At 38.3% G+C, this 27,290-nt stretch overlaps 1 protein-coding gene across 5 annotated transcripts in view; it reads right to left on the reverse strand.

Annotated features, from left to right (window-relative positions):
* LOC131044072 (FAD-linked sulfhydryl oxidase ERV1) overlaps positions 1-27,290 on the reverse strand; it is a 178,479-nt gene that overhangs the window by 34,344 nt on the left and 116,845 nt on the right. For all 5 annotated transcript variants that reach the window (XM_059218078.1, XM_059218077.1, XM_057977339.2 and 2 more), the window contains one exon: positions 27,042-27,106. In XM_059218078.1, the coding sequence (XP_059074061.1) occupies positions 27,042-27,106 (65 nt within the window). The remainder of the gene's footprint in view (positions 1-27,041; positions 27,107-27,290) is intronic.

Genomic DNA, 27,290 nt, shown 5'->3' on the forward strand with positions numbered 1-27,290 from the left:
ACGAGCGAAATTTGACTTTTCGCACTCTCTATCAGGATAATTTTTATGGAATATAACATTTAAGTATCACTTATACTTTAAGTTATATTCCATATATACTTTCAGGATGTTTGAGAGTGGTTTCAGACCTCCAGGAGTTATATTGCAAAATCTAGTTTTTGGAGGTTTTTTCAGTTTCCAGACTTAGTCAAATTCAGGATCAGGACATTCCAGACTTAGCCAAATTTCAGGATCAGGACCTTACTCAAGCCGGACTTACTTATCCATGTGATCCCCGGGCGACGTTCAAAATGCAAAGGCTAGCTAACAAAACCCTAAAAAACCTAAAGAACAAACCCTAAAGCAAAAAAAAGCAAGGGTCCCCATTTGCAATGGGGCGATGTGTGAAAACGTCACAACAGGTACCTATTTTTAATGGTTTTCTTGTTCAAGGCCCTGTAGTCAATGCACATGCGCATTGTTCCATCCTTCTTAACCAAAACAACTACTGAAGCAAAAGGGCTTTTGCTTGGCCTAATATGCCCCATCTCCAACAACTCCTTGATGGCTTTCTCTATCTCATCCTTGTGTTTCTTTGGGTGACGATAGGGTGTGATCATAATGGGCTTAGCCCCCTCTTCTAATTCAATGACATGATCTATTCCCCTATCTGGAGGAACGCCATGTGGAATACTGCTAAATACCTTGGCATGTCTATCAAGGATGTCCTGCATATCAAGCGGATGACTCTTAACTTGTGGTTCTGGTGATGCTAGCATAATCAAGCACTCCGTTGCCCACTCAACATCATCATGTCTAAACAACCTCTCCATCCTCCTCAAAGAGACTACCCTACAACTGCCATCCGATAATCCTCTGAGTACCACCGTCCTACCCTCATGCTGGAACCTCATCTCTACTCTCTCCATGTTGAGAGTAAACTCTCTCAACGATGCCATCCAAGTCATCCCTAAGATAATGTCATAATCACCCATGTCCACAACATAGAACTCATCCTGGAGCTCATAACCATCTCCCAATCTGATGTGAAGATTTGTAATCTTCTGTGTGCATAGTAGCTTGTGACCACTAGCTACCATGACTCGGAATCCTGAATATTCTTCAGTTTGCCACCCTATCCTAGCCACTAACTGTGAATCTATGAAATTATGTGTGGCCCCAGTGTCCAGTAAAGCAACCACCTTCTGTCCCTGTATGGTACTGTTGACGTCTATTTTGTACACAATCAAACACAGAATAAAATACCCAAGGGTACCTTATCCTCTCTTGAATAAAGCCTCTGATTGCTGAAGATGTCGCAAAAAAGGATCAATCAGGATGACTCCAAGGTTCTTTGATGTAGGGTCTCTACGTGTGGATAAGCACCAGTGGTCGTTGTGAATGCTGTTTCATCAAGGGGCCTTACGTTTCCGTACAGGAACAGAGTTTCCTAAAACTAACAAGTTCTCAAAAAGATCAAAAGGTAGGGTTTGCAAGAGATGAATTCTAATCTAATCCTAGGAATGACTCAATGTAGGCTAGTCTTGGCAAGATTCTACCAATTTCAATATTGCCAAAACATAACAACTCAACTGAAATTGATGCGATCTTCTAAGGTGACTAATGATTTTCCAATTCATCAAGGATCATAGACACTATCATGAAGGTACATATCAATAGTTCAATGATGATTGAAGTTTTAAGTAATCCAAATATCTCCAGTTGACCACACAAGGCGTTCTTACAATCAGTAAGAAGCTAGTGGTTTGGAACGTGAATCTCACCAAAGATCAAGCTCAACACTTAGTCTTTCAAATTTTAAATACTACTTCGACCAAGAATGATTCAAGAAAGTAAGCAACCATGAAAATAGCCACAAGAATTGCAATAAAACACCATAACTTCAATATTTTATTGATCTCAAAGCCAAAATAGACAACTATTACTTGAAATTCTCTCTTCAAAACTCAATCTTGCTACAAAATAACTTTCTTCTCTCCAAAAGCTCTAATTCTATTCTGCTATTCTCTATCTATACTCTAATTTCTAATGACAAAATGAAAATGAATGAGGGTATATATAGCATCCTCAATTACAACGAACAGCCCAGATCAAAAGAAGATCAACGGCTGAGATTTTGACACCTAAACCCTAATTAGGGTTTATTACAAAAAGTTCCCCTTTTATTGAACAATATTAAATGCATAGCCAAATATTTAATTGGCACAAAAATCTAGGAAACATAGACCAATGATAATTAAGGTGCCACATCATCTATAACAACCTCTCTTCTAGAACCTTGTTCCCTTTCCAATGCTCCCTCTTAGCATATGCAGTGAATCTAGACACAATTCCCTCGATCTCAGCAATAGGAATCTCTGGAAGATTCCTCATTCGTTCCTCCAAGTGGATGACCTGATCGAAAGCCTTGAGAAGAGCTATGTCCCATCCAGGCTCGAGTTCTTTGATTTTCTCAATCAGGAGCATAGTAGCGAACATTTGATCCCTTTGCTCATCTGTGATAACATTCTCATCTTTGCAAAAGATGACCTTGACCTTCTCCTCCAACTCTTGAAGATTCACATCTGTCTCATCTTCAATCCTCCTGCCAAGAATAGAACATAACACCTCAAACACCTTGTCCTGAATTGGATGGATGACTTCCTCAACTTGATTGCATTTGGTACTAATGTCTTTGAAAAGAACTTCCTTCATCTGAAGTAGAGCTGACCACTGGAGTAAATTATGAGCTCCTCCATCCATTATCTTTTCTTGTGCTAAGATCTTCCTTGGTGTTTGCCTGATTACTTGCAGAACAGGAATGATAACATCTCTAGTGTGGGCAAAGGCGGCTACTGTTATCATTAGGTTGTGAATGATCTCAAGGACCTGGATAGCTCGATGGGTAGTCTGCATCATTCTTGTTGTGAACTCAATGGCAACAGTATGAGATTTGTCAATCCAAGAGCTCATATGCTGGACCAAGCTCCTAACTCTTTCTGCCTCACCAACTGATTCAAGGGGAAGTGCTTGCACAGGAGATACTGCTGGATCCTGACGTCCCAAAGGTTGATTGAGATGGCTAAAGTAGCCTCTCCAAGCACCGACCTCTCGCTCAAGCTTTCTATTCTTTTCCATTTCTTCTTTAAGCTTGTCTTTAAGTGCCTCAAATGAATCAGTTGCCTCATCCAGTGTCTGCTCGGCTGTGAGTGGACCAAGTTCAAATGTTTCTACATCATATTCTTCTGCAAGGATTTCACCTTGATACTTGTCCACTGCCGGTGTAACTATCTGCAACTTCCTGGACCCTGTCTCATCTCTGATCATCTTGGACATTTTGGTGGCCTTCTTCCTTTCTGTTACTCCCTGAGAATTTCCAACAAGGCTTTCTAAATCAATCACATTATCTTCGTCTTCGATCACAATCACCTTTGTTAGCCTCTCCTTTAACCAATCTGGAATGGCGGACCATGTCTCTCTGACTTGTATCTCTTTAGGCACTAATCCCTCTTCTCGGAGAGGAGATGTCACTTCATCACCATTCTTGTCTTCATGTAGCTCATTGACTTGGGGAGATTGACTTGATGAACGTTGAGGTGCTTGCCTTTCTTCATGTTTATCATTCTGGACCATTGATTCCATAGATTCCTCAACTTCAAGTACCCTCTTCTCTTGTCCTTGACTTGTCCTTTTTTCATGTCGGGAAGATGTGCTAGATGAGTGATCTCGATGGGCCTCTTGCTTCTTCTTGGAGGGTTCCCTTTTCTCAGGTCTTTCTTTCCTCTTCGCGCTTCTAGGATGAGGATTGCCTTCACTTACGCATCTAGGGTGAGGATTGTCTTCATTTGTGCTCCTAGGATGAGGATTGCCTTCGCTTGTGCTTGCTCCTCCTTCCCCTGGCCTTTCCTCCAAAGTAAAAGTCATTGATGTGTTCTGTTCTCTCAACTTTTGATGTTGCACATCAACCCATCTGCGAGTACAAGACAAAACTGGAGCCATTAACGCTTTTAAGTCAAAAACCTCAAGTTCATTCCAATCTATCTTCACTGCTTTGTCTTCTCGGTCATAAGATGATTGGAGATGTCTGCCACTGTCCTGAGCTTGATCAGCCACTCTGTAAACTTTGCATTTCCTGATGAAATCCAAAGGTAACCTGGAATGCATCCTTCTTTTCACTTCTAAATCATCTGAGAGATTCATCAAAAAGTCCTCTATCTGAAATTCGTGCTTGTACTTTCTACCAACTGTTTCTTCTATATACCCATAAGGATCAAAGTTCTCTCTCAAGGCAAAGAATGAAAATGAATATAAGGCCAATTCTTTCTCTGCATCATCCATGGCTAGAGCATTATGACATACCTCAACTGAATTCCCTAGTATGATAGGCACAGGAATTCCATTTCCATGCCTGTGTCTGAATGCCTTTGCATAAGCTGCCAACTGCCTAGTCACCTCCAGTAACACTATTATGTCTGTCGGATATCTTGGCAACATATATGGAGGTGAAGGACACCCATGAACTCTAATATATGTAAACTTCTGGAATTGGATAAACCAAGCACCATACCTCTTCACAAGCTCCTGTGCATCTTGAGATATCCGATTGTGAATCCCGCCTTGCAATGTCCTGGTGATGTTCATCGTGAAGGTATCATTAACTAACTTGTAGTTACTTCCAAGTGGGTGATGCAAATGAACATAAGATTCACAAACTCTGACTTCCCCGGGCCCTCTTCCGATCACTCCTCTGTGAGGTAGTCCTGCATATTCAAAACTCCTGATCAAGGCATATATGATGTACGAGCTCATGTGGAATGACTTGGTAGCCTTCAATCTTCTCGACTGTACGTCCAAGCAATGGCTAATAATTCTAGCCCAATGAATTGTTCCTTTCCCTTGAACTATCACTTGGATGAAATAGAACATCCACTTCTCAAAATAGAAGGCTTGAGGAGCCCCTGTAACTCGATTGAGCAAAGTTATCAAATCTCTGTACTCCTCCTGGAAGTTGATCCTATGTGGTGTGTTGGGAATCTTGCTCAGGCGAGGACGACTTTTGAGTAACCAATTCTTATTGATGATGCTCAAGCAAGTGTCTGGATCATCTTCGTACATGGATCTAGCCCCTTCCAAGCTTTTGTAAATCATATCTTTATGTTCTGGTAAATGGAGAGCTTCACTGATAGCCTCTTCTGAAAGGTAAGCCAAAGTGTTTCCTTCCTTGGATACGATTGATCTTGATTGTGGGTCATAATGGCGGGCACACTCGATCATCAGCTCATGACACTGGACTACTGCTGGAGGGAAGCCGGCCGCCTTGATAATGCCACTTTCAATTATTCTCCTTGCGACAGGTGATGGCTTTCCAATGTAAGGGACCTCTCGAAACTTCTTCACACTGAAGTTTCCCAAGTTGGTATCTCCAATGTTACTCCACTTCGACACGATCTTGGTCTCCAATTCTTCATTCTTTTGATCTTCCTTCATGAGGGTTGGACGACTAGTGGATGCTCCCGCCTTTGGGGTCGCCATCTTGATACCTACACAACATTTCATAATGCCAACTTAATTAGAATAATTCAAGGTTTTAGCGAATTTGGCATTTAATACAAGTTTTTCAAAGTATGTGCTCAAGCATGGGAAAACAGTAGACATGAATAACATCGCTCCGGTCCCTTGGAGAGGGACAGGAGCGCCCATACATTTTAGACCTCGCATTTCTAGTTTTTTTTACGTTCAAAATCCCATCCTTGACGTTCAAAATGGCACTCTTGCTTGGAATTTTGAGTTTAAGTCTTGCTTTAAAACATTTTCGCCCTGGTCCCTTGGTGAGGGACAGGAGCGATCCCACCTTTTGTCCTTGGACTTCATTTTCCAAATTGCCAATTCATGATGTGAGGTAGGCAATGATCATTATTGCTCGTTCTATGCATGCTTAACTCGTTTCCTCAAGACAAAATGAGCTCATCCAAAGATATTCGCCCTGGTCCTCCAGTGAAGGACACGAGCGATTTTGTTCTTGAGCCTAGGATTGTTGATTCTTGGGGTCAATTCTTTGTTCACCATCCTCTTAAAGACATTTCTGATCTTGTATCGCCTTGTCTTGGCGTGGCTTTGGAGGAAAATGGTTGATTTTATAGAAATCGCCCTGGTCCTCCAATGAAGGACAGGAGTGATTTTTTGTCCATAGCACAAATTCTTAACCATATCAATATAAAATTACCTCCAAGGCATAAAACATCATTCCTTATTCCATCCTGAGTCTTGGAAACGAAAGTAGCATTCCAAAATATTAGGCTATTAGGCAAATTTGAAGATTTCGCTCTGGTCCCTTGGTGAGGGACAGGAGCGCCCTAGCCAATTTTCATCAAGTTTTGTGGTCCTTGCAACTTCATTCTTCCTTGAAGCATTTTAAATATCATCGCCACCTTGTGCCTTGGCCTGGATTCGTCCCAATTTGGGAAGGAAGACTTGATAATGTGTTTTTCGCCCTGGTCCCTTGGAGAGGGACAGGAGCACCTTGGCCATTATGAGCTCACTTGTGTTTTGCTAACTTTCAAAATTATCTTCAATGGAGTGATTACGCCTTCCTTCCTTCATCTCAAACTTGAAACTTGCGTTACCTTTGCCAAAAATTTGTCTTGTGAGAAAATCGCTCTGGTCCCTTGGAGAGGGACAGGAGCTTCCTTTGAAAATCGCTCTGGTCCCTTGGAGAGGGACAGGAGCACCTACTGCAACTTGGGTTGATTTTCTCCTTTGTAGGCCACTCAAGTTATATTCAACGAATAAAACATACTCCTCTTGACCTCCTCAAATCGCGAAATCACTTAAATCTTGTGAGGACAATGCAAATTAGGAACTCAAGCTCCGGTCCCTCAGTGAGGGACAGGAGCGCCTTTTGGTTTCAAGGCCAAATCTTTTCACTTTTTACATCGAAATCTCTTTGCTGGGGAGATACCATCTTTTTACAAGCCACAAACGAGAGCCCAAGTCTAGGAAAGGTCCCAAAAGGTGTGTGTGGAGAAAATCGCTCTGGTCCCTTGGAGAGGGACAGGAGCGAACTTGTCTTTTAGACAAAGAGTTCAACCTTTCACTGCTTTTTGACTAAGTCTGGATATTCAATTACGCTCACTTCATCCTTCCTTGTGCCTTCGGTGCTCAAATTTGACGAATCAAGGCCAAGAATGACCCTGATAAGCCATTTCGCCTTGGTCTTTCAGTGAAGGACAGGAGCGATTTTGTCTTAATCATTCAAAATCATCATCTTCAAACCCCCAAAATCCTTAAAATCTTCAATTCACGTCCAATTGACTCCCCTGGCAACCCTGCACAAAACAATTAAAAGAAATTAGAGACAAATATGCATTAAATAACATTTTTGCCTTGGTCCCTGGGAGAGGGACAGGGGCGATTTCTCCTTTTCAAGCTAAAATATACACAGTTCAAATCTTCAAATCACTTCATCATGCAGGGTTAGGTCATCTTTAAGGCCAGGGTCAGTCATCTTGCTTCCAAAAATTTGGTCAAAATTTGCCTAGACAAAATATACAATTTCATCCTCAAAATGTTGGCACTTAGAAAAAATGGAATTTACCCCAAAAGAACCCTGACTGGACCCAAGACAACCCTAACTTCAGTAATCAATCTTCAGGAGGATGCGTAATAACCTTCAAAATTTGACTGGATTTGCCTTAAAAAAAAAAATACATTCAAAAGAAACCCCAGGGGTTTAGACTTAGTCCAGACAGACCTCACCCAAAATCCTAAAAGGCAGAGAGAAGAGCAGGTAAAACCGAGCGAAAAAGAGGGGGTCCCCATTCTAATGGGGCGATGTGTGAAATGATCACAACAAGTACCACGCACCTTAAAAGTAATTCCCTTTTGAGCACCTGTCAATCTAGCTAGGGACTTCTCATTCCCTAAACCCTCCTCAGTGGCACTGCTCTCACCATCAGACTCTGACTGCTGCTCCTCATCCTCTGGCTGTGACTCCTCAATAGAGAAGTACTCCATCTGGTTGGCCTTAGCCTTCAAAGGACACTTGTGAGATAAATCCCACGGTTCCCTACACTAAAAACATAGTTTTTTCCGCCTCAACTCGTTCAGTGTCTCATTGTCTAACCTCTTTGATTCCTTTTTCTGAGGCTAAGAATCCCTATGTAGAGGTTTATTATCCTTATCCTTCTTGAAGTGTGGATCCTTAGGAGTGAACTTACTCCTAGAACTGGAAGGTGCAAGATCTCTCGCCTTCCAAATGGCATCCTGCAATGTGAGGGGATCATGTCCCTTCACCCAACCACGAAGAGGCTCTGACAATCCATCCACAAACAATACAATCAACCTCCTCTCCGAAATGTCTGTAACCAACACTGATAGTCTCTGGAAATCTGAGATGTAACTGTCGATAGGACCCCACTGTCTCAACTGAGCTAACTCCTTGAAATGGAGTTCTGGATCCTTCGTATCAAACCTGTCAATCAACCTCTCAGTGAACTCTACGTATGTGTCTATCTGATTATGGCCCAATGTGACCATACCATGGTGCCACCACTCGTGTGCACTCCCATCCAAGTGCAATGCAGCATACTTAATCGCATCCTCCTCAAGCATGGGATTAAGCTGAAAATAAGTATCTAATTTCTAGACCCATGTCCGTGTTGAAGCCTTCCCTGTACCATCATAGTAGGGAATAGACAACTTTCCCAACTTCTTCCTCATCTCATAATTCTGTTGTCGGTTTCCTCTCATGGGCATATTCTTGAGTCTAACATCCATATATTCCCTGAATGTCATCTCAGCCTGTAGCTCAGGGCTAGAGTCCCTCCAATCATCCATAATCATATTTTGAATCTCTTGTTGTGTAGGACCGAAATTATTCTGGTCATTTTGTCTCGGAGGAAACTGTGGCATGAGTGGTCTCGTAGTAGAAGAACCTGCTCTAGCATATGTCCTGGTTCCCTTGTTAACCGATGCGTCTCCATTACCTCCATTACCCTGTCCACCTCCCTGATTAGCATTATTACCCTGATTGGTATTATTACCTTGGTGGCCATTATTACCTCGGTTGGCATTATTGCCTTGATCTGCTCTCGGCAAATGTTGTGTAAATGCTATAGCCATCTGCTGCAATGTAGCCTGGAGCTCCCTCTGACCCCTAGAAAGATCACTGAGCATCTCCCTAGTGCTAGGTTCTCCCCTTTCCCCATCTCTGTCACCCATGGCTGGTGCTGAAAAAGGGTTACCCTCCTCTTCAATCTCTGGTGAATTTTGTAGGTTTGTGTTTGACCTGTTTCTCCTCAAGTAATACTAATGTGCTGGACGCATGAAACCCTCACAAGATGCCAGGAAAAACAAGCTCTGATACCACTGTAATGGACACCCCGGAATGCCCAAAAACCATACCAACTGCTGCTATGAATTTTATCAAACAGTTTGCATCCAACTCCTTATTTCTCCGTTTAATGTTTTAAATTCCCTTATGGCTCCGGAAATGAAATGTTGGTTTGTTTTACATGGAATTGAAATCACAGAATATGAACAAGAATGAAACTACAATAATATGCAACTGGAAATTGAACTACTACTGATATGATATTATTTTCAGAATTAATCAAATACATAGCAGATTTTTCAACTCACTAAATACTCCAACAATAATGCTCCATCAAATGTTTTCCAATCTTGTTGCTACAATGACATGAATAGTGTTGTGTGAATAGTGTCGCATGAATAGTGCCACATGAATAGTGTCGCGTGAATAGTGTTGCATGAATAGTGCCCACGTGAATAGTACCACGTGAATAGTGTTGCGGCCTGTAGCTGGAAATACACCCAAATAATGTTGCGGCCTGTCGCTGGAAATGCACCCAATCTGCCTGTTTATGAAGCTAAAAGCAATGGCTTCCAAAGGTCAAACCCCAAGGGAATGACGTCTAGAATGTCACACGAGAGGATAGACGTCCTCTAATGCCAAGAAAGGATCTACAACTCACACATCAACTTCTTCTCAAATTCAACATGCTGAATGAAGCCACAAAAGCTTCCTTTTATTCTTTCTCCAAGGGTCGACCCAACTCACTTAAGCAATGTGGGATAAAACATGTGCAATATAAAACATATTAAAATATTCACTTATGTCTCCCTTGGATGCCCCTTTGATTTGCACACATCCCCATAAAATAAATATTAAAGTAACACTTTAATATTTTACAATTAAATTAAATGTTACTTTAATAACACTTCCGGCATTAAAATATACTAGCAATCGGACTCCAAATAGCGCGACTAATAAGTCGTCGGAAAGCTCTCGCCAAGGAGTATCGAATCCAATCACCAGAACTAGCCTCCGTTGTGTCCTGTTGACTTACTAAAAATAGTAAGTATGCCTGAAACTAAGTAAATCAACTCCGTTTTGGCCTGAACTGGAAATGACTAGGCCAAAACACTCCAGGATCCCTTTAAACCCTTCATTAGCCCTCAGGACCATGTAGAGCTAGGCTAACGCACATATGCTTGGTCAGCTGCTAAAGTGGGGACATTACAGGCTTGAGGTCTTGGCCTGTCTGGACACTTTATGGTGTAATGCCCATACTGGTCACATCTGAAACATTGCACCTTGGTCATATCCCTTTTTCTCTTGGATAAGTATTTTCCTCTTGTATCTTTGTTCTTCTTCCTTTTGAAGTTCCTTTTCTTTCCCTTTTTGTGAGAATGAGAGTTTAGCACATGAATGTCTTCATTTGTAGAGTTTTGACCATCCCCCTTGTGATTAGTCTAGATTCCTCTAGAATGCAAACTGTCTTTAATCGATCAAATTTTGGGAGTTTTGAGCGAGCACTAATTCCTTGTATGAATCCTTCCCATGAAGTTGGTAATCCATTCAATGCCAACATAATTAGCTCCTTACTTTCAATGAAGTGACCAATGGTGGAGAGTTGGTCCCTTAATTATGTGATCCTCATGAAGTATGATGTAATGGTTTCTCCTTTGTTCATCTTCACATGATGAAGTTTTTGTTTGAGTGATAGAGTCCTGCTTGTATTGTTTATTTCATACATGCTTTCTAGTGTTGAGAACATTTTGAATGCTATATCCAACTTGCAGATTATAGGTACTATGTGGTCCTTAACTGCATCCACTAATAGCTTCATGGCCTTATTGTTGTTCTTTATCCATTGTCTCTTCTCATCTTCTTCATTTGGTATAGTTATCTCCTTTTTTACAAAAGCTTCTAACTCTTGCTCTCTTAATGTGATCATAATTCTGAATTTCCATGAGACAAAGTTAGAGGCGCCTTCAAGACGATCCTTGAACCTAACACCGTTGGCCATTTGGAGAAGAAATATGTTTTTCTATAGGAAAAGATTCAAATGATAAATTGAACAGCCTTTAGACTCAAATCTGATCGGATCTTCCTTAGACTGGCTCTGATACCATGTTGAAGTTTTATCAGATTTGAATATAGGATATTTTAAATTTAAGAATGTAATCTCCAAGTCTTATTACGGTATTATCAATCACTAAGAATATTGATTTATTATAATATTAACTGTTGTTCCAATGATCGATTTATAATAATATCGATCTCTCTACAAGTGCTGTTTTAAACAAAGAAACAATCGATATATTACTTATCGATTTTACCAGCATACGGGCTGTTGTGATGAAGGTGGCAGTCAGTCTTGTGTCAACACTTAATATTTCTATATATTCACAAGTACCGATTGACCACCTCTACATATAGAGGGAGACATGCCTACGTAGAGGCATGCCTCTACGTGGAACATGTCCACGTAGAGACTTGTCTCTACATAGATATGTCTTATCGGCTGTGATAGTCATGCCGATACATAACAAAGGTTAATTGACTACATTACCCCAAGTTTCCGGGACGGGGGGACGGGGGGATGGGGGGACGAGTTTCTGGGACGGCAATTTTTTTTGCCAAATTTGGGGACGGGGGGGACGGCAAAGGGGACAGCTATATAAAATATAGGGAAAATTTAAAATATATAGGAAAATTCTAAATGTTCATATGAAAACATGGATAAAGCATGCATCTATACATTATATTCATATGAAAACATGGATATAGCATGTGTATGATACTATGAAAACATTTTAGAATGCAAACATCGAACATACAACATTATCAATAGACTCAATACTCAATATGCACTCATAATTCAGAATTTCAATTCGTTCACATTGTCAATATGCATATCATAATAGATATTAAAGAAATAACATACAAAATGCCCAAAGGCCACACTGCTGCCATATTGTTTCATTGTCAATTGCGATATGGAAATAAAAATAGTACTAAGTAAATACTAAAAAGCAAAGTCTAATATTTATTATTTAATTTATTTTCTATTTATAAATTTTAAAATTTATAATATGAATTAATTTAAAATTATAAATATTTGATATGAATTAATAAATTTAATGTTGCCTTTTAATTTTTGATAGAGGGCCCATGTTAGAAAAATAATAAAATATAGATAGTCGTATTTTGATTTCATAACTATTCAAATTCAATAATAAAAAAATTGATAGTCGTTTTTTAAATTTTTTCAATATAGAGGGCCCATGTTAAAAAAATTTTAAAAAAATTGAAAATACGACTTTTTTTAAAAACATTTTTCCCTAGCTCTAGATGTGGGGGACGTCCAGCCATCCCCAATCTGTCCCCAGCCATCCCCAAGCCGTTCCCAGCCGTTCCCAGCCGTCCCCTCAAAATTCTGACAATTTGGGGACAGGGGGGGACGTCCAAGTCCCCGAAACGTCCCTAGGACTAGGACGGGGGTTTTCAGGTAGGGGACACGTCCCCAGGTTTCGTAGTTAATTGATTATTATTGATTCCAATTTGCATTTCATATCGATACACTTTAATAATATGATTCGCTTAGAATATATAATCTGATCGATACTCAATATCGATATACATATGATTAAATATGATTAATATAATCAATTTAATTATATGTATGTATTTAATAATGTATAAATATATACATTATTAAATACATACATATGATTAATTTACAATCATATTCCGTAGATTAATAATTAAAGCAAGAATCTTATTAAACACATAAAGCAAAAAATTTGCTTAATACTTGTAAAGGATAGATATCAAATGCTTAAGGCCGATAGGCCAATTAAGCATTTGATTTCATCAGTTACAATAATCTGACCGAAGCTACAAAACATTAACAAAAATCCATGGCAATGAGCAATTTTCCCTTGACTTGGCAATGGAAGGTGCGACATTGTGATATTTGATCAGGCAAACGAATAAGTTTGAGGAAGGGTAAAAGTGATTAAGGTAGCTATGACTTGTGAGAGGCAAGAAAATTATTCCCTCACTGCTCCAAATCTATGGCCTAGGTGCATTTCTTCCCTCAATGCTCCAAATCCACAACCTAGGTGCATTTCTTCCCTCACTGCCCCAAATCCACGGGCAAGGAGTATTCCTTCCTTTGCATGCTTAAATCCACGGAAGTCATCAGCAAGTTCTTCCTTAGCTTGCAATCATTCGCGACCTCTTGGTGAAGTGCAGCAATTTGTCTATCACTTGGTAAAATCCTCAATCAGACTTCAAAATATTGAAAATTTCAGACTTAAAACCCCAATCAGACATGAAGCGAGTGAAATCAGACATGAGATCAGAAGTTAGAACATCATTTCACCCCCATTAGGAATGCATATCAGATTAGAGAGTTTCAAAAACGTTGAAATCTGTTTATATCATATGTGTTTGATTATATCCTTGTTTATTTTGCAGATATTACTAAGGAAGAGGATGAAAGAGCTGGTTGCAAGTAACATCAAGCCAGGGATGTGTTGATATGTTTTTTATGCACTATGCAACACAGAATATTGAGGAAAAATACTTCAATAGGAAAAATGACACCACATGGGATCATAACAAATTATCTTCTAGAAGCTTATTTCCCTTATCCTTTTCTTTTATTGCAAATTCAACGAATCTAGACGGCAAGAACTAAATCTCAGTTATTGGAGCGGCAGGCAGCTTCTTCAACTATTCTTCCAAGTAGCTGACTTCGTCCACGGCAGAGGCAAAGGTTTTCTCCCATCCTGGCCCATAGTCTCTAGTCTTGCTAGCGAGTACGATGAATGCGTGTATGTCATCCAGCTGTCTCTCAGAAGGTGATCTATCTGCTCCAAAGAATATAATCTTCACTCTTTCAGCTAGCTGATCGACATCTACGTGAATTCCTTCATTCATCTCCTTCTCAAGTATGATCTCAACTACCTCTACAATTTTGTCATGTATCAAGTTGATTGCGTCATCGAATTGGGTGCATCCATTACTAATATCTTCAAAAATGACCTTCTTCATGCGAAGCAGGTTACACCACTACTAGAAATCAAGCGATTGTCCATCCCTCAATACTCCACCATTCATCAAGGTTTGCTTGGGTAAGTTCTTCATTGCTTGCTATCTCAACATAGTATAGTCTCTAGTGAAAACAAAAGTATCATACGCTGCCATGAGAACTTGGGTTCTCTCAAGAACACCTAAAGCCTTGTCAAATACCTTCACTGATTCCTTCACAAATGCATTCGCCTTCTTGAAAGTCTTATCTATTCAAGCATCCATTAGGTGTGTCGAAGCTCTCATCTTCTCTCAATTATCAACTAAGTCTGGGGGAAGCAATGGTGGTGGTGTAGTTGAAGGGTCATGTTGCCTCAACATGTTGTGGATTGTCTTCACTGTATCATTCATGTCTTCCAATGCTTGCTCAGTGGTGGGAGGACCTAAATCAATAGTCTCCAAGAGATATTCCTCTGTTATGATCTCGCCTGTAGGCTTATCTACTCTTGGAGTGTCAATTTGTAGCATTCGAGATCCTATATTTCTTGTCATCTTTAAAATCTTAGTCGCTTTCTTTTTCTCAACAGTCTCTTGAGTTCTGTTCAGGAAGTTGTCCAAGTCATCTATAGGTTCTTCTTCTATCACAATGGCTTCATTTGCTAGTGTTTCTTTGAGCCATGCTGGGTTAGCAGATTTCTCCTCCTACTTGCACCTCCTTAGGTTGTTGATCTTCTCAGGGTGGAGATGTTACTTCTTCGTTTTCATTTTTAATATCCACATTCACATCTTTGTCTTCTTTGTTGTTAATTCGCTCATGTGGAGTTGAGTCATCTTGACCTCGTGGCTACTTACCTTTATCTGCTTTCTCAAATTTACTATTCTGAATTGTAAACTCCATAGACTCATTCACTCCATGATATATGCTTTCTCTGTGTGGTTGATGTTTTTGACCAGCTACCAGATTCATCTCTACTTCATGTATGGAAGAGGTATAGGTGGAAGGATGGCCTGAACCTGATTTATGCTTCTTATTTCTAGGCTCTTCCTTGTGATTTTCTTTCCTCTTTGATCCTTTGGAGTGAGCCAACTGGGTGGCACTTCCACTCATGCTTGCACTTTTTATATCTTCATCGAAGGATTATGTCTCTCCCATCGACTCAAAACTCATTTGCATATTTTGGCTCTTCAATTACTGAATCTGGATGTCTACCCATCGTTTTGTATATGCTAGGACTGGCTTCATCAAATCCTTCGAGTTGGTGATAAATCAGTCCAATTGACCTTCATATCGGCTGAAGGCATCTTCCACTATCTTGTGCTTGATCTGGAATGTTGATGATGCAAAAAAGGAGTATGAGTCAAACTAATCACAATCACCACTTTGCAAAGGCACCACTTTCTTATCAAGGGATATCTTTCTCCCAACTCACCTATTCAACCTTGGGTAAAGGGTTAGACAGTAATGTGTACTATTGATACAGACTTCTCTCGCACCTTAAACAACCATGACACCCCCAACCTTGACTAAGGTCTGATCGTTCATAGAAAGATGCAACAACGGTGCATGTACAACAAGGCCTCCCAAGGGCACCATGTAACAAAGGGACTTCTGACTGCTCCACAGCGTTGCCAAAGGTCTATCTCATGTGAATATGATGTATTCAACCCAATTTTTCCACCCAAGTGGTTTGATGACACCTTCTAAGGCCTGTTCACTACCTTGCTCCTAGAGGCTTAGCAACCCTTCCAATGAACACTGTCAGAAAGAACTTTTTACATAGACCTTTCCTTCACAAACAGAGACCAGATTTAGACACCCATTAAGGAGTTTTAAATTATATCTCCAAATGGCTATGTGGTCTTTTGAAACATGACAACCAGAAATGAGATTTATTGCTGCAGCAGGGCCTAATTAGGCCACTTTTACAAATCAAACACTAGCAAATCAGTTTTCCAACTTCTCTCACCAGTTTGTAGGGTCTTGGCACATCACATATGCTCATAATCCACCATTACTTTCACTGAATCTCCTCTCTACTTTGCTGTCCTCACAATTTACCTTCCTAACTAGCCTAACACAGAGATGTTAGGCTAGGGTTTCGTAAACCCCCCCCCCCTAACTCCATCCTCTACTACAATTTTTGACAAAAACAAAACTAAAATCTTCCATTCCACCAAGTTTGGCCAATTTGTACAATAGAATGGAGTCTTATTCACATTTTGTGTACAAACCCTTGTCACCTAGGGTTTGCAGGCGGTCTGCAAAGAAACAGTTAGAACTTGCTTATTTCTTTATGAAATCCAACCAAACTTAATGCAAAATGAAGTGGACTCGGAACCCTTTCATTTACACTGGGTCTCATAATAATATCTAGCTGTACGGACCATACAACACACAGAAAGTACCAAAAAAAAGTTAAATTTGCAAAAAAACAGAGTGTTTCTTATTGTTTTATCCTTCAAAAACGTTCAACAACCATGCCTCAACCATTTTGACGACATTTAAATAGGTTTGGCCTAAATTCCAACGGCCACAACTAATTTTTGAACAATATGACTGTTCACATTCCAAAGTTGTCAAGTTGCTAAGCAACTTTGACAACTCTTTCTGACAACTTGAGCATTTTTGCACTAAATGACCCTACATGAACTAAAACATGCAAAATGGTCTTAATATGACCTTATTACATCAAATGAACAATAAACATGACCCTAGATCCCTATATGCATTCTTTGACCAACGTTGACTTAGGTGCTCCTGCGCCAGTTGAAGACCTTGCACGTCCTAATGACATCAATTGATAGCCTTGAGCACATTCTTCTTCTTATTTCAAAATCATCTTGAGCATTCATCCAATGATCTTCCAACTGTCGTCGATGCTTATGTTTCCTTCCATTGGATATTCTCATGTTGTCATAAGGATCAAATTTGTCTCTGGAGAAGTATGGAATGAGGAAGTGAGATTTCAATTCTTCTTTTGCTCTCTTTGCTGCCTGTAGGGATGGACATACTTCTAATGATTGCCCAACTAAAATGGGAAAAGCAATTCCTGTCTTGTGTTTGTTCTTTTGCACTTTGTCATATGTGGTCAACTGTCTCACCAACTCAATCAATACTATCTTGTTGATGGGATATCTCGGTAGCATGTAAGGTGGACAAGAGCATCCTTGAATCCTTATATAGGTGAACTTGGGAAATTGGATATACCAAGCACCGAATTTCTTTAATAACTCTTTTTCTTGCGGGGATAACCTTTGATGTATGCCGCCTTCCAATTTTCTTGTCAAGTGCATGGTGAAAACATCATTCACCCTCTTGTAATATGCTCCGTCGGGGTAGAGTAGCTATGTATATGATTTGCATGCTCGCATCTCTCAAGTTCTTGTTCCGACTAGACCTCTATACATTAATCTGGCATACTCGTGAGCTCTGGCAAGTGAATATATGAGATAGGAACTCATGTAGAATGTCTTAGTGTGTTGGAGTCTCTTTAGCTGCATATCAATGTTGTTGCTTATGATTCTTGCCCAATTGATCTTTTCCTTTACATTTGATATTGTCTCCATGAAGAACATCCAGTTCTCAAACTGATACACTTGAGGACTGCCTATAACTTAGTTGAGTAGAGTGATCAAATCAACAAACTCTTCATTGAAATCAATTATGTGTAGCCGACTGGGAACCTTTGATAAGCCGGGTCTAGTCTTCAATACCTGATGTAGAGATTCTTGGTGTTGCTCTCAGTCACCTAGTTGTCTTTCTTGTTCTCTCCAACCTTCTAACTCCTCAAGCCCATCCAATGGTACTTAGTAAGGGTTCTACTAGTTAGACCTCCAAGGCCTAATCCACTTTGGCTTGCCTCCAAGGTATAGCCACAAATGTTTTACAACAACTCCTCCTATTGAGGATTCTATCTCAATCCCTATCTCACCTTCCCAATGCTCCAACAACCTCTACAAAGGATCTTTAATCACATACTTGTTCCATGTGTGTAAATGAACTTGACACTGTGTCTTTGGTGTCTTCTAAGGGTTTGATCACCTTTAAACCCATCACCAAGCCTTCTCAAGCTCACTTTGTCTATACCGGGCTCCAAATAGACCTAATTCAATTAGGCCTCCTTTTATCATTTTCAGGGCTTAAGTTCACATCTACCCACACAAGGCCCCAAACAAATTACATTTATGAGTACCCTTTTCCTAGTTACATACAATATTGCAAAATGGCATCTGGGTTCTCCGTACACATGGGGTTTCTAGAACTATCCTATTCTTAAGGGTTTTAGGGCTACCCGGGTGACTTGCAAACATGGCCTTAGAAAGCTTCACCAATCAAAACCTCTGCACAAACTAATAAGGGATTCTTAAAGGGCATTCAAAGGGGTCTCCAAACATGTATCAACTTTGGCTCTACCAATCCATATGTGCTCTGAAAACGCACATCTTCTGCTGTCCTAGTCTCATCAACTCCTAGCTGTGAGCCTAGGGTATCATTGTAAAACCATCAAAAAGGTCGGCAAAGCCAAATAAAACTACACTAAACATATTTACAGACCCTAACCTAGCATTCCACTGGATTTCAACCGGTGCCATCAGCGGGTGCTCAGCTTAGAGCCATTTATTGCTTAAACCATAGCCTACAAGGGTTTTGTACCTAGTTCACAGAGAATGCTTTGAATCTCTGCAACCAGACACAATCAAACCTTGAAATCTACCTTGATGGAAAGTAGATTTACCAGTCCTTCATTCCCTGTAAGTACGTTCCTCTCACAAATCCATACCGGACCGTACAACACAACAAAAACAAGAAAAACAGTGAAAACGGTGTACAAAGAAAGTTTTTTCTTACAAACAAAACTTGCTTTGCATTCCAAACTCCTCCAACCTGTACAATGACGTTATCTTTGGCTTTTAACAAGATGATTCAGTTGGTTAGAACCAACTTCTTCACCGCCAACAACATAAAGTGCAACTTTTTGCAATGTTGCAAATGTTGCTTAGCATTTTACATCTTTTTGACCCTTAGGATGCAACCTTGCACTCAAGTGTACTCCAAGGCTCCAAAGGCCCTCTATGCATCCTAGGAGACCTAAAACAATGCATTACATCCTTATTACATGATGACTCTCATTTTAGAGTAGTGCACCTGTGAACAACATCAGCATTACATCTTTCTAGGATATCAACATCCTGAACACAACAAAAACTTAGACAACTCAACCATGACTTCATTGAGTCCCAAATGGTTGGTCCACTTATTACAACATAAAAGACTTCAGAACAAACCAAAATTTGCATGGAGTAATAGGTGCCCTACACCATACTCCCCTGGGACAAAGAACTCAAGTCCCTTGAGTTAAGAGGTCTGCGATTTCCACACCATGCTGAAGTATATCTGATTCTGACATCCACATAGCATCTCATTCAGGTAACCCTACCCACTATACAAGCTGATGTTTGTATACCCCTTTCCTTGTCTTCTTTACTACCTTGGTGTCCAAGATACTTTCCAACTTGACTGGTTGGCTTGGTGGCAAATCTCTCACCCAATCTTCAGTACCCTGTGATGAAGTGTCCAACTGATGTGTTTGTGATTCTCCCTTGTATGGATAGAGATCACATACATTAAAGATACGAGAAATACCCAAGGTGGAAGGGAGTTCAACTTCATATGCATTCTGACCATATTTATGCACCACCTTGAGAGGCCCAATCTTCTTCATCAATAGCTTAGTAAGCTGCCCTTTTGGAAGTATCTCTTTCCTTAGGTATGCTAGGACCAAATCTCCAATCTTAAATTGCACAATCCTTCTTGTTTTATCAGCATTCATCTTATACTGCTCGGACTTTTGTTGTAAGGTTTGTCTTACCTTATCATGCACTTCTTTGATTCCTTCTGCAAATTTCTCACCTTGTGCACTCTTAGGTGTTATAGAACTGACATCCCTGAGCTCTAGTATGCCCCTAGGATGAAAACCATACACTACTTCAAAGGGACTTTTACCTGTACTTCGGTCAACTAAGTCATTGTATGCATATTCTGCCTGGTCGATTACCAAATCCCAAGGCTGCCCATGCTGTTTGGTGAGGCATCTTAGTAGATTACCCAAGGATCTGTTTACTACCTCTATCTGACCATCTAATTGAGGATGGTAAGCAGATGAAAAAGATAATTTTGTGCCCAACTTTCTCCAAAGTATTCTCCAAAAGTGGCTTAAGAACTTTGCATCTCTATCACTGACTATGTTGATTGGAAGGCCATGAATTCTAACTATCTCTTTGAAGAAGAGTCCTGCAATGTAGGTGGCATCATTGGTGCTTTTGCAAGGTATAAAATGTGCCATCTTGCTGAACCTATCAACCACTACATACACACAGTCAAATCCCCTTGGAGTTCTTGGTAAGTCTAACACAAAATCCATGCTTAAACATTTCCAAGGCCTCTGAGGTATGACCAAAGGTTGGTACAAACCTGCATTACTTGATGATCCTTTTGCTCTTTGGCAAATTGCACATTGTTCTACAAACCTTCTCACTTCTGATTGCAACTTGGGCCAATGGTAAATCCTACTAACCTGCTCTATGTTCTTCCCCTTAGGGCCTTTAGAAAGAACTGAACTTTCGCACTGATTGGAACAAATAACAGATCTCAAAGCTGTTTTTTCTTCAACCACTCTTTTCAAAGTGATATAATATGAAGCAAATCTTGTTTCACAAGGCCTCAACAATTCCTTCGATGCATGCTGCCTATAAATACTCAATGTGAGACGATGATTCCGTATGAAATTTGCAATTGCTCTCCCTCTATGAATAGCTTCATTTACCCATGGTAATTTAGCCAAGTCATGAAGCAACAAATCGAGACAATGGGCTACACATGGGCTCCAATATATCGGTGGGTACTTCTCTACAATCAGCCTCCCAACTCCCACACAATTTGTTGCACTATCAGTTACCACTTGAACCACATTTTCCACCCCTACTTCAAGAATGGCTTTCTCAAATATTTGAAAAATATATTCTGAAGTTTTCTTGTGGTTCATGATGTCAATGAATTTCAAAAACACAACACCTTCAGGACAAGACACCAAAACATTAATCAATGGCCTTTGACACATATCTGACCATCCATCACTCAATATAGTGCAACCTGTTTCCTTCCAAGTGGATTTGACATCAGCTAATTTCTCAGCCACTCTATCTTTTGACCTCTACAAAAGAGTTGTCCTGATAGCCTCTGAACCTAGGGGTGTGTACCCTTTACCAAACTCTGCAATTTTGTGAACTGCATTACGAAAATGTGGATTTCTTGCAACATTGAATGGAATAGCACTTGTGTAAAACAAATCAGCAACTGCATCATCCACCTGTTGTTTCTCTACTGGTTTCCAAAAGTTGTTCAGTGTTCCACTCTCTTTTGATACGCTCGCCGGTTTGGATTGCATAGAAGAGGAAGACATGATAGACGTGAATCTAGAAGTATCTCCTTCAATTCTCTATTTCTTTTGTGCCTTCTTCATTTTGCCTACCATTGAAGCAACCAACTCTTTCTCTAGAATAGATTTAAGTTCTGGAGTCACACCTTTACATGCCTGAACACCTACACCTGGACCCCCTGTATTAGCAAGGAAGTGATCCCTAAGCCTTGTTAAAGTTCCAATAATAGTTCCCTCACATAGGTTACATTTGATGTGAGTTTCATTTCGGGTCACATGCTTTAGGAAAGAAAAATTAAAAACCAAAATAAACACTACATTTATTTCAACCTTGCAAAATAGAAATACTAAATTTTAATAAAATATTTATTAATATAATCTAAATGTTTTAACAAAAAATAAACAAAAAATAATTTTTATTTTTGTTTACTAAATTTATAAACAAAATAAAATAATAATACACTACATTCTTTAAACAACGCTATAAAAATTATAATTTATTTTCTTTATAAAACAAATAAAAAATTAAAAATCAAATTATATAATAATAAACAGCATTCAACGAAATAATATAAAAACTAAACATTAAACGAAATAATATTTTATTTTAATTTGACCATAAAAATACAATATAATATTTTGTTTAAATAATATAATATTATAAAGTATTTATATAATAATACAATATACAAAAAAAAACTGATATAAATCATATAATAATACAGTATATAAATCATTCTAATTTTAATTTCTAGGTTCTTATGAAAACCCCAATATGATGAAGAATTCTAATTTCTAGGTTCTTATCAATCATTGTCTTGGACTAAATCTACTCAACTCTGTCGAAAATATCTAGGCTAAACTCTGAGATCATAGATTAATTGTCGTTAAAAATTGAATACCCATTAACTTCCCATACGAAGCCATCAACATAAAAAAAAGTTTAAAAAAACACAATATAAATTATAAAACCAAGCCATCAACATACCAAAAAAAACAAAATATTTTGTCATCAAAGCCTACCTAGCTAGGGCATGAACGATGGCAAAAACGGCAGGAAAAAATTGCAGACGAATTTCTCCTGCATGCTGCAACCACCGCGGGTCCGCGACTACTTCTGCAGCAACTTCTCTTGCTTTGCGACTACCGCGACTCACGGTGGACTGAAGTTTCATGCGGCCTGAAGACTCACAGCGGCGGGCAGACTGAAGATGTGTTTCAACAAACGTTGGCCTCTCATTTATTAAAAAAAAATGAAAGAAACTCTAAATCGTGATTTAAAAAATATTAACAGAAAAAAAAAAATCACTTTTTTGACCAATCGAACTTGAACAAATTTCACTGATTTTTATTGAAGTTCGGCGAATTTCGAACTTCAAGGATGAAATTCGGCCGAACCTGGTGACTTAGCTTGGTACAGCAAGTGAGACTAGATCTGAAATGAATGATTATCATCTTGGAATGTATTTTGAGTATGTAGATATAGTCGATGATAGACAACCACATGGTATGGGAAATGTATGTCATTCACTAAGTGCATGCTATGTAATCATACAATAATATTTTTGTAAAATTTATGTTGAAGAAGAATATTAAATATAAAGAGGTATATGAATGACCAAATTGAGAAAGTTAAATGATAGGTGATTTAACATATAAACTTGCATTACTTCCACAATTGCAGAAGAGACTATTTTTTATGTGAGTTTCCTTAAAATTGCATATATAGCTCTAATCATGTTCTTGATTAGAAAAGTATTTTTGTTGAAGTTACTTGTGATTAAAATTAAACCACAAACTACTTTTAGAAGAGATCTAAAATTTTGACAAATAAATTTATAGATGAAGTTAAACTGAAACGGATTCAATGTGATATTGATGGTGTCGCATCCACAAATATTTGATTAATTATTTTTGTGAGGCATGTTGTAGATACACCTTAAGCTACTAAGGACGGTAGTTGATGTATAGGGGGAGACTTGTTATGGGACATTTTCCTAAAGTAAAAAAATATAACATTATTCACTCTTTTGCTTAAAAAAGAGAAAAATAAGTAATATAAAACTTTTAAGAATAAATGGGGTAGAAAAAAATGTATGCAAATTCTATTTAATTACCTTTAGAAAAAGGTAAGAGAAATAAGTGATTACCAGAAAAAGATAGTTATGAGAGATGAAATGGGAAAAGAAATAATTTTTAACGTCGATTGTGATGTGAAAGGATTTGATGATTTGGAAACCGTGCTTTAAAATTTTATATAAATCATTTATGTGAGACTTAGAAAGTGCATGGAGAATACTCAAGGAAGAAGATGGTTTGTTGGCTATGGGCATTGGAGAAGAGGCATAAATGGTATGTCCAATTCAACATACACAGCACACCTAGGATTTTCCTAGGTAGGGCTTTGTGTTGAGCAATTGCTCCATTTAGCATCTTGTACATGTAGTCTAAATAGAATTGTTCCTTCTAGAGCATGTCATAGCTAAGAGGGCCTAAATCACTGAGATTTTCCTAGAGTGGGAATTGTCATTTCTAGAGTTGCCTCAGATGAGTATTGTTTGATATTTGATTTAAAATAGAAGCTTTGGAAGTTAATGATTACAAATATAAACTTCAATGTTATTTTTGACATTGAATTTCATATTTTAAATGTTAATTTATGTATTTCTTCAAACGTTACTTATTATAAAAGCATATACCTATCCCTTAAAAATATTATATTGTAGTGGATATGGAAATTGACAAGTTATATTGATCTTGTCTAGGGGGGATTGAATACATATAAAATTCCTTCCAAGGCATGGCTGCAACTACACTAGAGCTACCTTTGCCTTCCAAGGAAAAGGTCTCCAAAACCATTTGCTCTAAAATTTGCTATACATTCACACCAAGTATAATGAGCATCCTCAACTCTATGAGAAAAAATGCTGCAAATTAAGTTTATAAACTTCTAAAGCATGAGTATCGTGCAGTAAATGTGCCATAAAATATCAGTTGAGACTCATTTTCCATTAATATTGCCACAAGTTACTATAGTTACATTGCCTGTCAAGGCACACAATTCTTCAAATTAAGGGTTATTTCTTGGCCCTAAGTATATACTTGATTTATTTTTGTTGAAAACATTTCAGTTGTGAAAATAAATTTCTTTGTAAAGACAATAAATTGCTCGTTCCCATTTTACTCTTCAATTTATGTTGTAATGTCCCCTTTTGAGGATATACCTGATTTTGCCCAAAAATAACAATTCAAACAATGCAATTTATTTACAAAGAGTATTCTATAAATAAATTACACGATTGCAATAAAACTTGTAAATGTTATTCAAATTTATATTCAAATCTAAGTTGTAGGAGTTTTTGTATTCTTTTACTGTTATTGACTGTTGCTTTTATGTTTCAGATTGCTGTGGACAACATTGATTAATTTCTATATCAATTACAGAGCTTCACACGGCACCTACTTATATGTGATGCCCACCGATCAAGGCATGCCTTGACTGGACATGTCTCTTGACATGTCCAATCAAGACATGTCTTGATCGGTTCATAGGCATCGCTTCAATGAAGCATTTTACCGATAACTATCGGGTTTAAAGCAAGTGCTATATAATGTTTAATAACCGATACCAATTCGGTTCACATTAAGTGCAATTAACAATATCAAATGATAACAGATCGGTTCATGACAAATGTTATTACATTAACAACCGATAACTAATCGGTTCATGACAAATGCAATTATATTAAGTTATTAACAACCGATAGCAAATCGGTATGATGAGATTAATATGATAACTATTTATAGATATCATATGATAACATCAATCGATGCTATCATATGATAACTATGATAGTTATCATAAATTCGATCTGTTCTATTGCAATCACAGCATATGAAATATGGTCATGGCACGATCAATTAATGATGTTCATATATCGAACTGTGCAATCCAATGTTTGGATTGTGGAATGCATATAATCATGAAGTCTACCATTAGCTTGTAGTTATATTGATAAGGTAGATGATTGAATGAGAGATAAATGAAGTCTCGCATTCAATCATTTATCTTACCGAAGCTACTTAGTTTCAACAAAACTTAAGAGAAAATTGCAATTAATGATCATAGATAATCCCTATTGAAAACACCACATCCCAAATGCATTTGGCTCCATTTCATAGCTTATTTCCAACAACCAACCACATTAGGAATTTGATGGGAAAGCGTGATAGGACGTTGGGAGCCTGTCTTCCTCAATCAATCCCAAGGGCACGGAATGAGCCTCCAAGTCATTCGGCCCCTTGTCCCACAAGCATGGCACATCCATCTTAGGGTTGGCGTACTTGATGAGGGAACTGGTACTGCTGCATCTCCCTATCACACATTTCACATTGATTCTAGATATAATTGCTTGTTGGAAGTCAAATAGATAATTACTAGTATTTCTTGATGAATTGGCAATTTAATTTACTAAATTAATTAAAGCTTCTTAACAAATTTTTTTAAAATAAATAATAAATTCAACCATATTGCATACCAATCACTTTTCAAAATATTGCAGATAACTGCTCTTTTTCCTGCATTGAACTTAGAATCAGAGTTCTTATTCCATGCTTTTTCCAAGAGTAGACCTGTCCTATTTATAATCCTTAAAAGTGGGTTGAAGAGTCACAAACTTGCAACTTTTAACAAGGGATACAACTTATCCTAAATGAAGCATCCCTCCTTTACTAATCGCTGCCCCTTCAAGCCAACAGATGCTTCCTTAATAATGTTTGATAAGACCCACATCATTTTTAATTCTTTTGTCTTCTAGAGTATTTTGTCTTTTTTTGGCAAAAACATTTAATCTCTTTTGTTCCCCTTAAGATTCAACAGGATATGAATGAGGGGTGTTGGCTAAGGGGTGTTGGTTAATTTTTTTCAAATTTTAAAGACATTACATATGTTAAAAAATAACTTTCCAATAATACAGTTCTCTTAACAGCAATTATTATATTTGTTGAAAACTAACAGAATAATTTTCATCAGTAAAAAGATGAAATGAACAAAACCTAAGGCGAAGACAAACATAATTAACAAAGAGGTGATTAGAAATTTTGACAGCAGCAGCAATAAGTTAATTCAACATTTTAAGGAAAGAGAGATAGAATGCAAATAACTCTTTCCTAAAGTATAAGTATTTTGTATCTGCTTTCTGTTTTTAAGTCTTGAGAAAACTTATAAGAAAATGAAACAGGGACAAAAAAAATTAAAATTTTCAAAAGGGTTGTAGATTTACTTAAGTACATCTTTGAAATGATCGGCACATTCCTTACATGGATAGATTCTGGATAGTATTGCCATCTGCATAGCAAAGATATATATGCAAAAGTTATGTAATACTATGCCATTAGGACAAAAAATCTGAGATAATGCAAGGGGTGAAAAACAAAACTGTTAAATCATAATAATGTAATCCCTGAATTAAGATATAAAGATCTATTCAAGCATAAAAAAGATATTAGTCCAAATAGATGATTGAAGAAAA

This window comes from Cryptomeria japonica, chromosome 3 (assembly GCF_030272615.1).
Source record: "Cryptomeria japonica chromosome 3, Sugi_1.0, whole genome shotgun sequence".
In the NCBI taxonomy this organism is placed as follows: domain Eukaryota; kingdom Viridiplantae; phylum Streptophyta; class Pinopsida; order Cupressales; family Cupressaceae; genus Cryptomeria; species Cryptomeria japonica.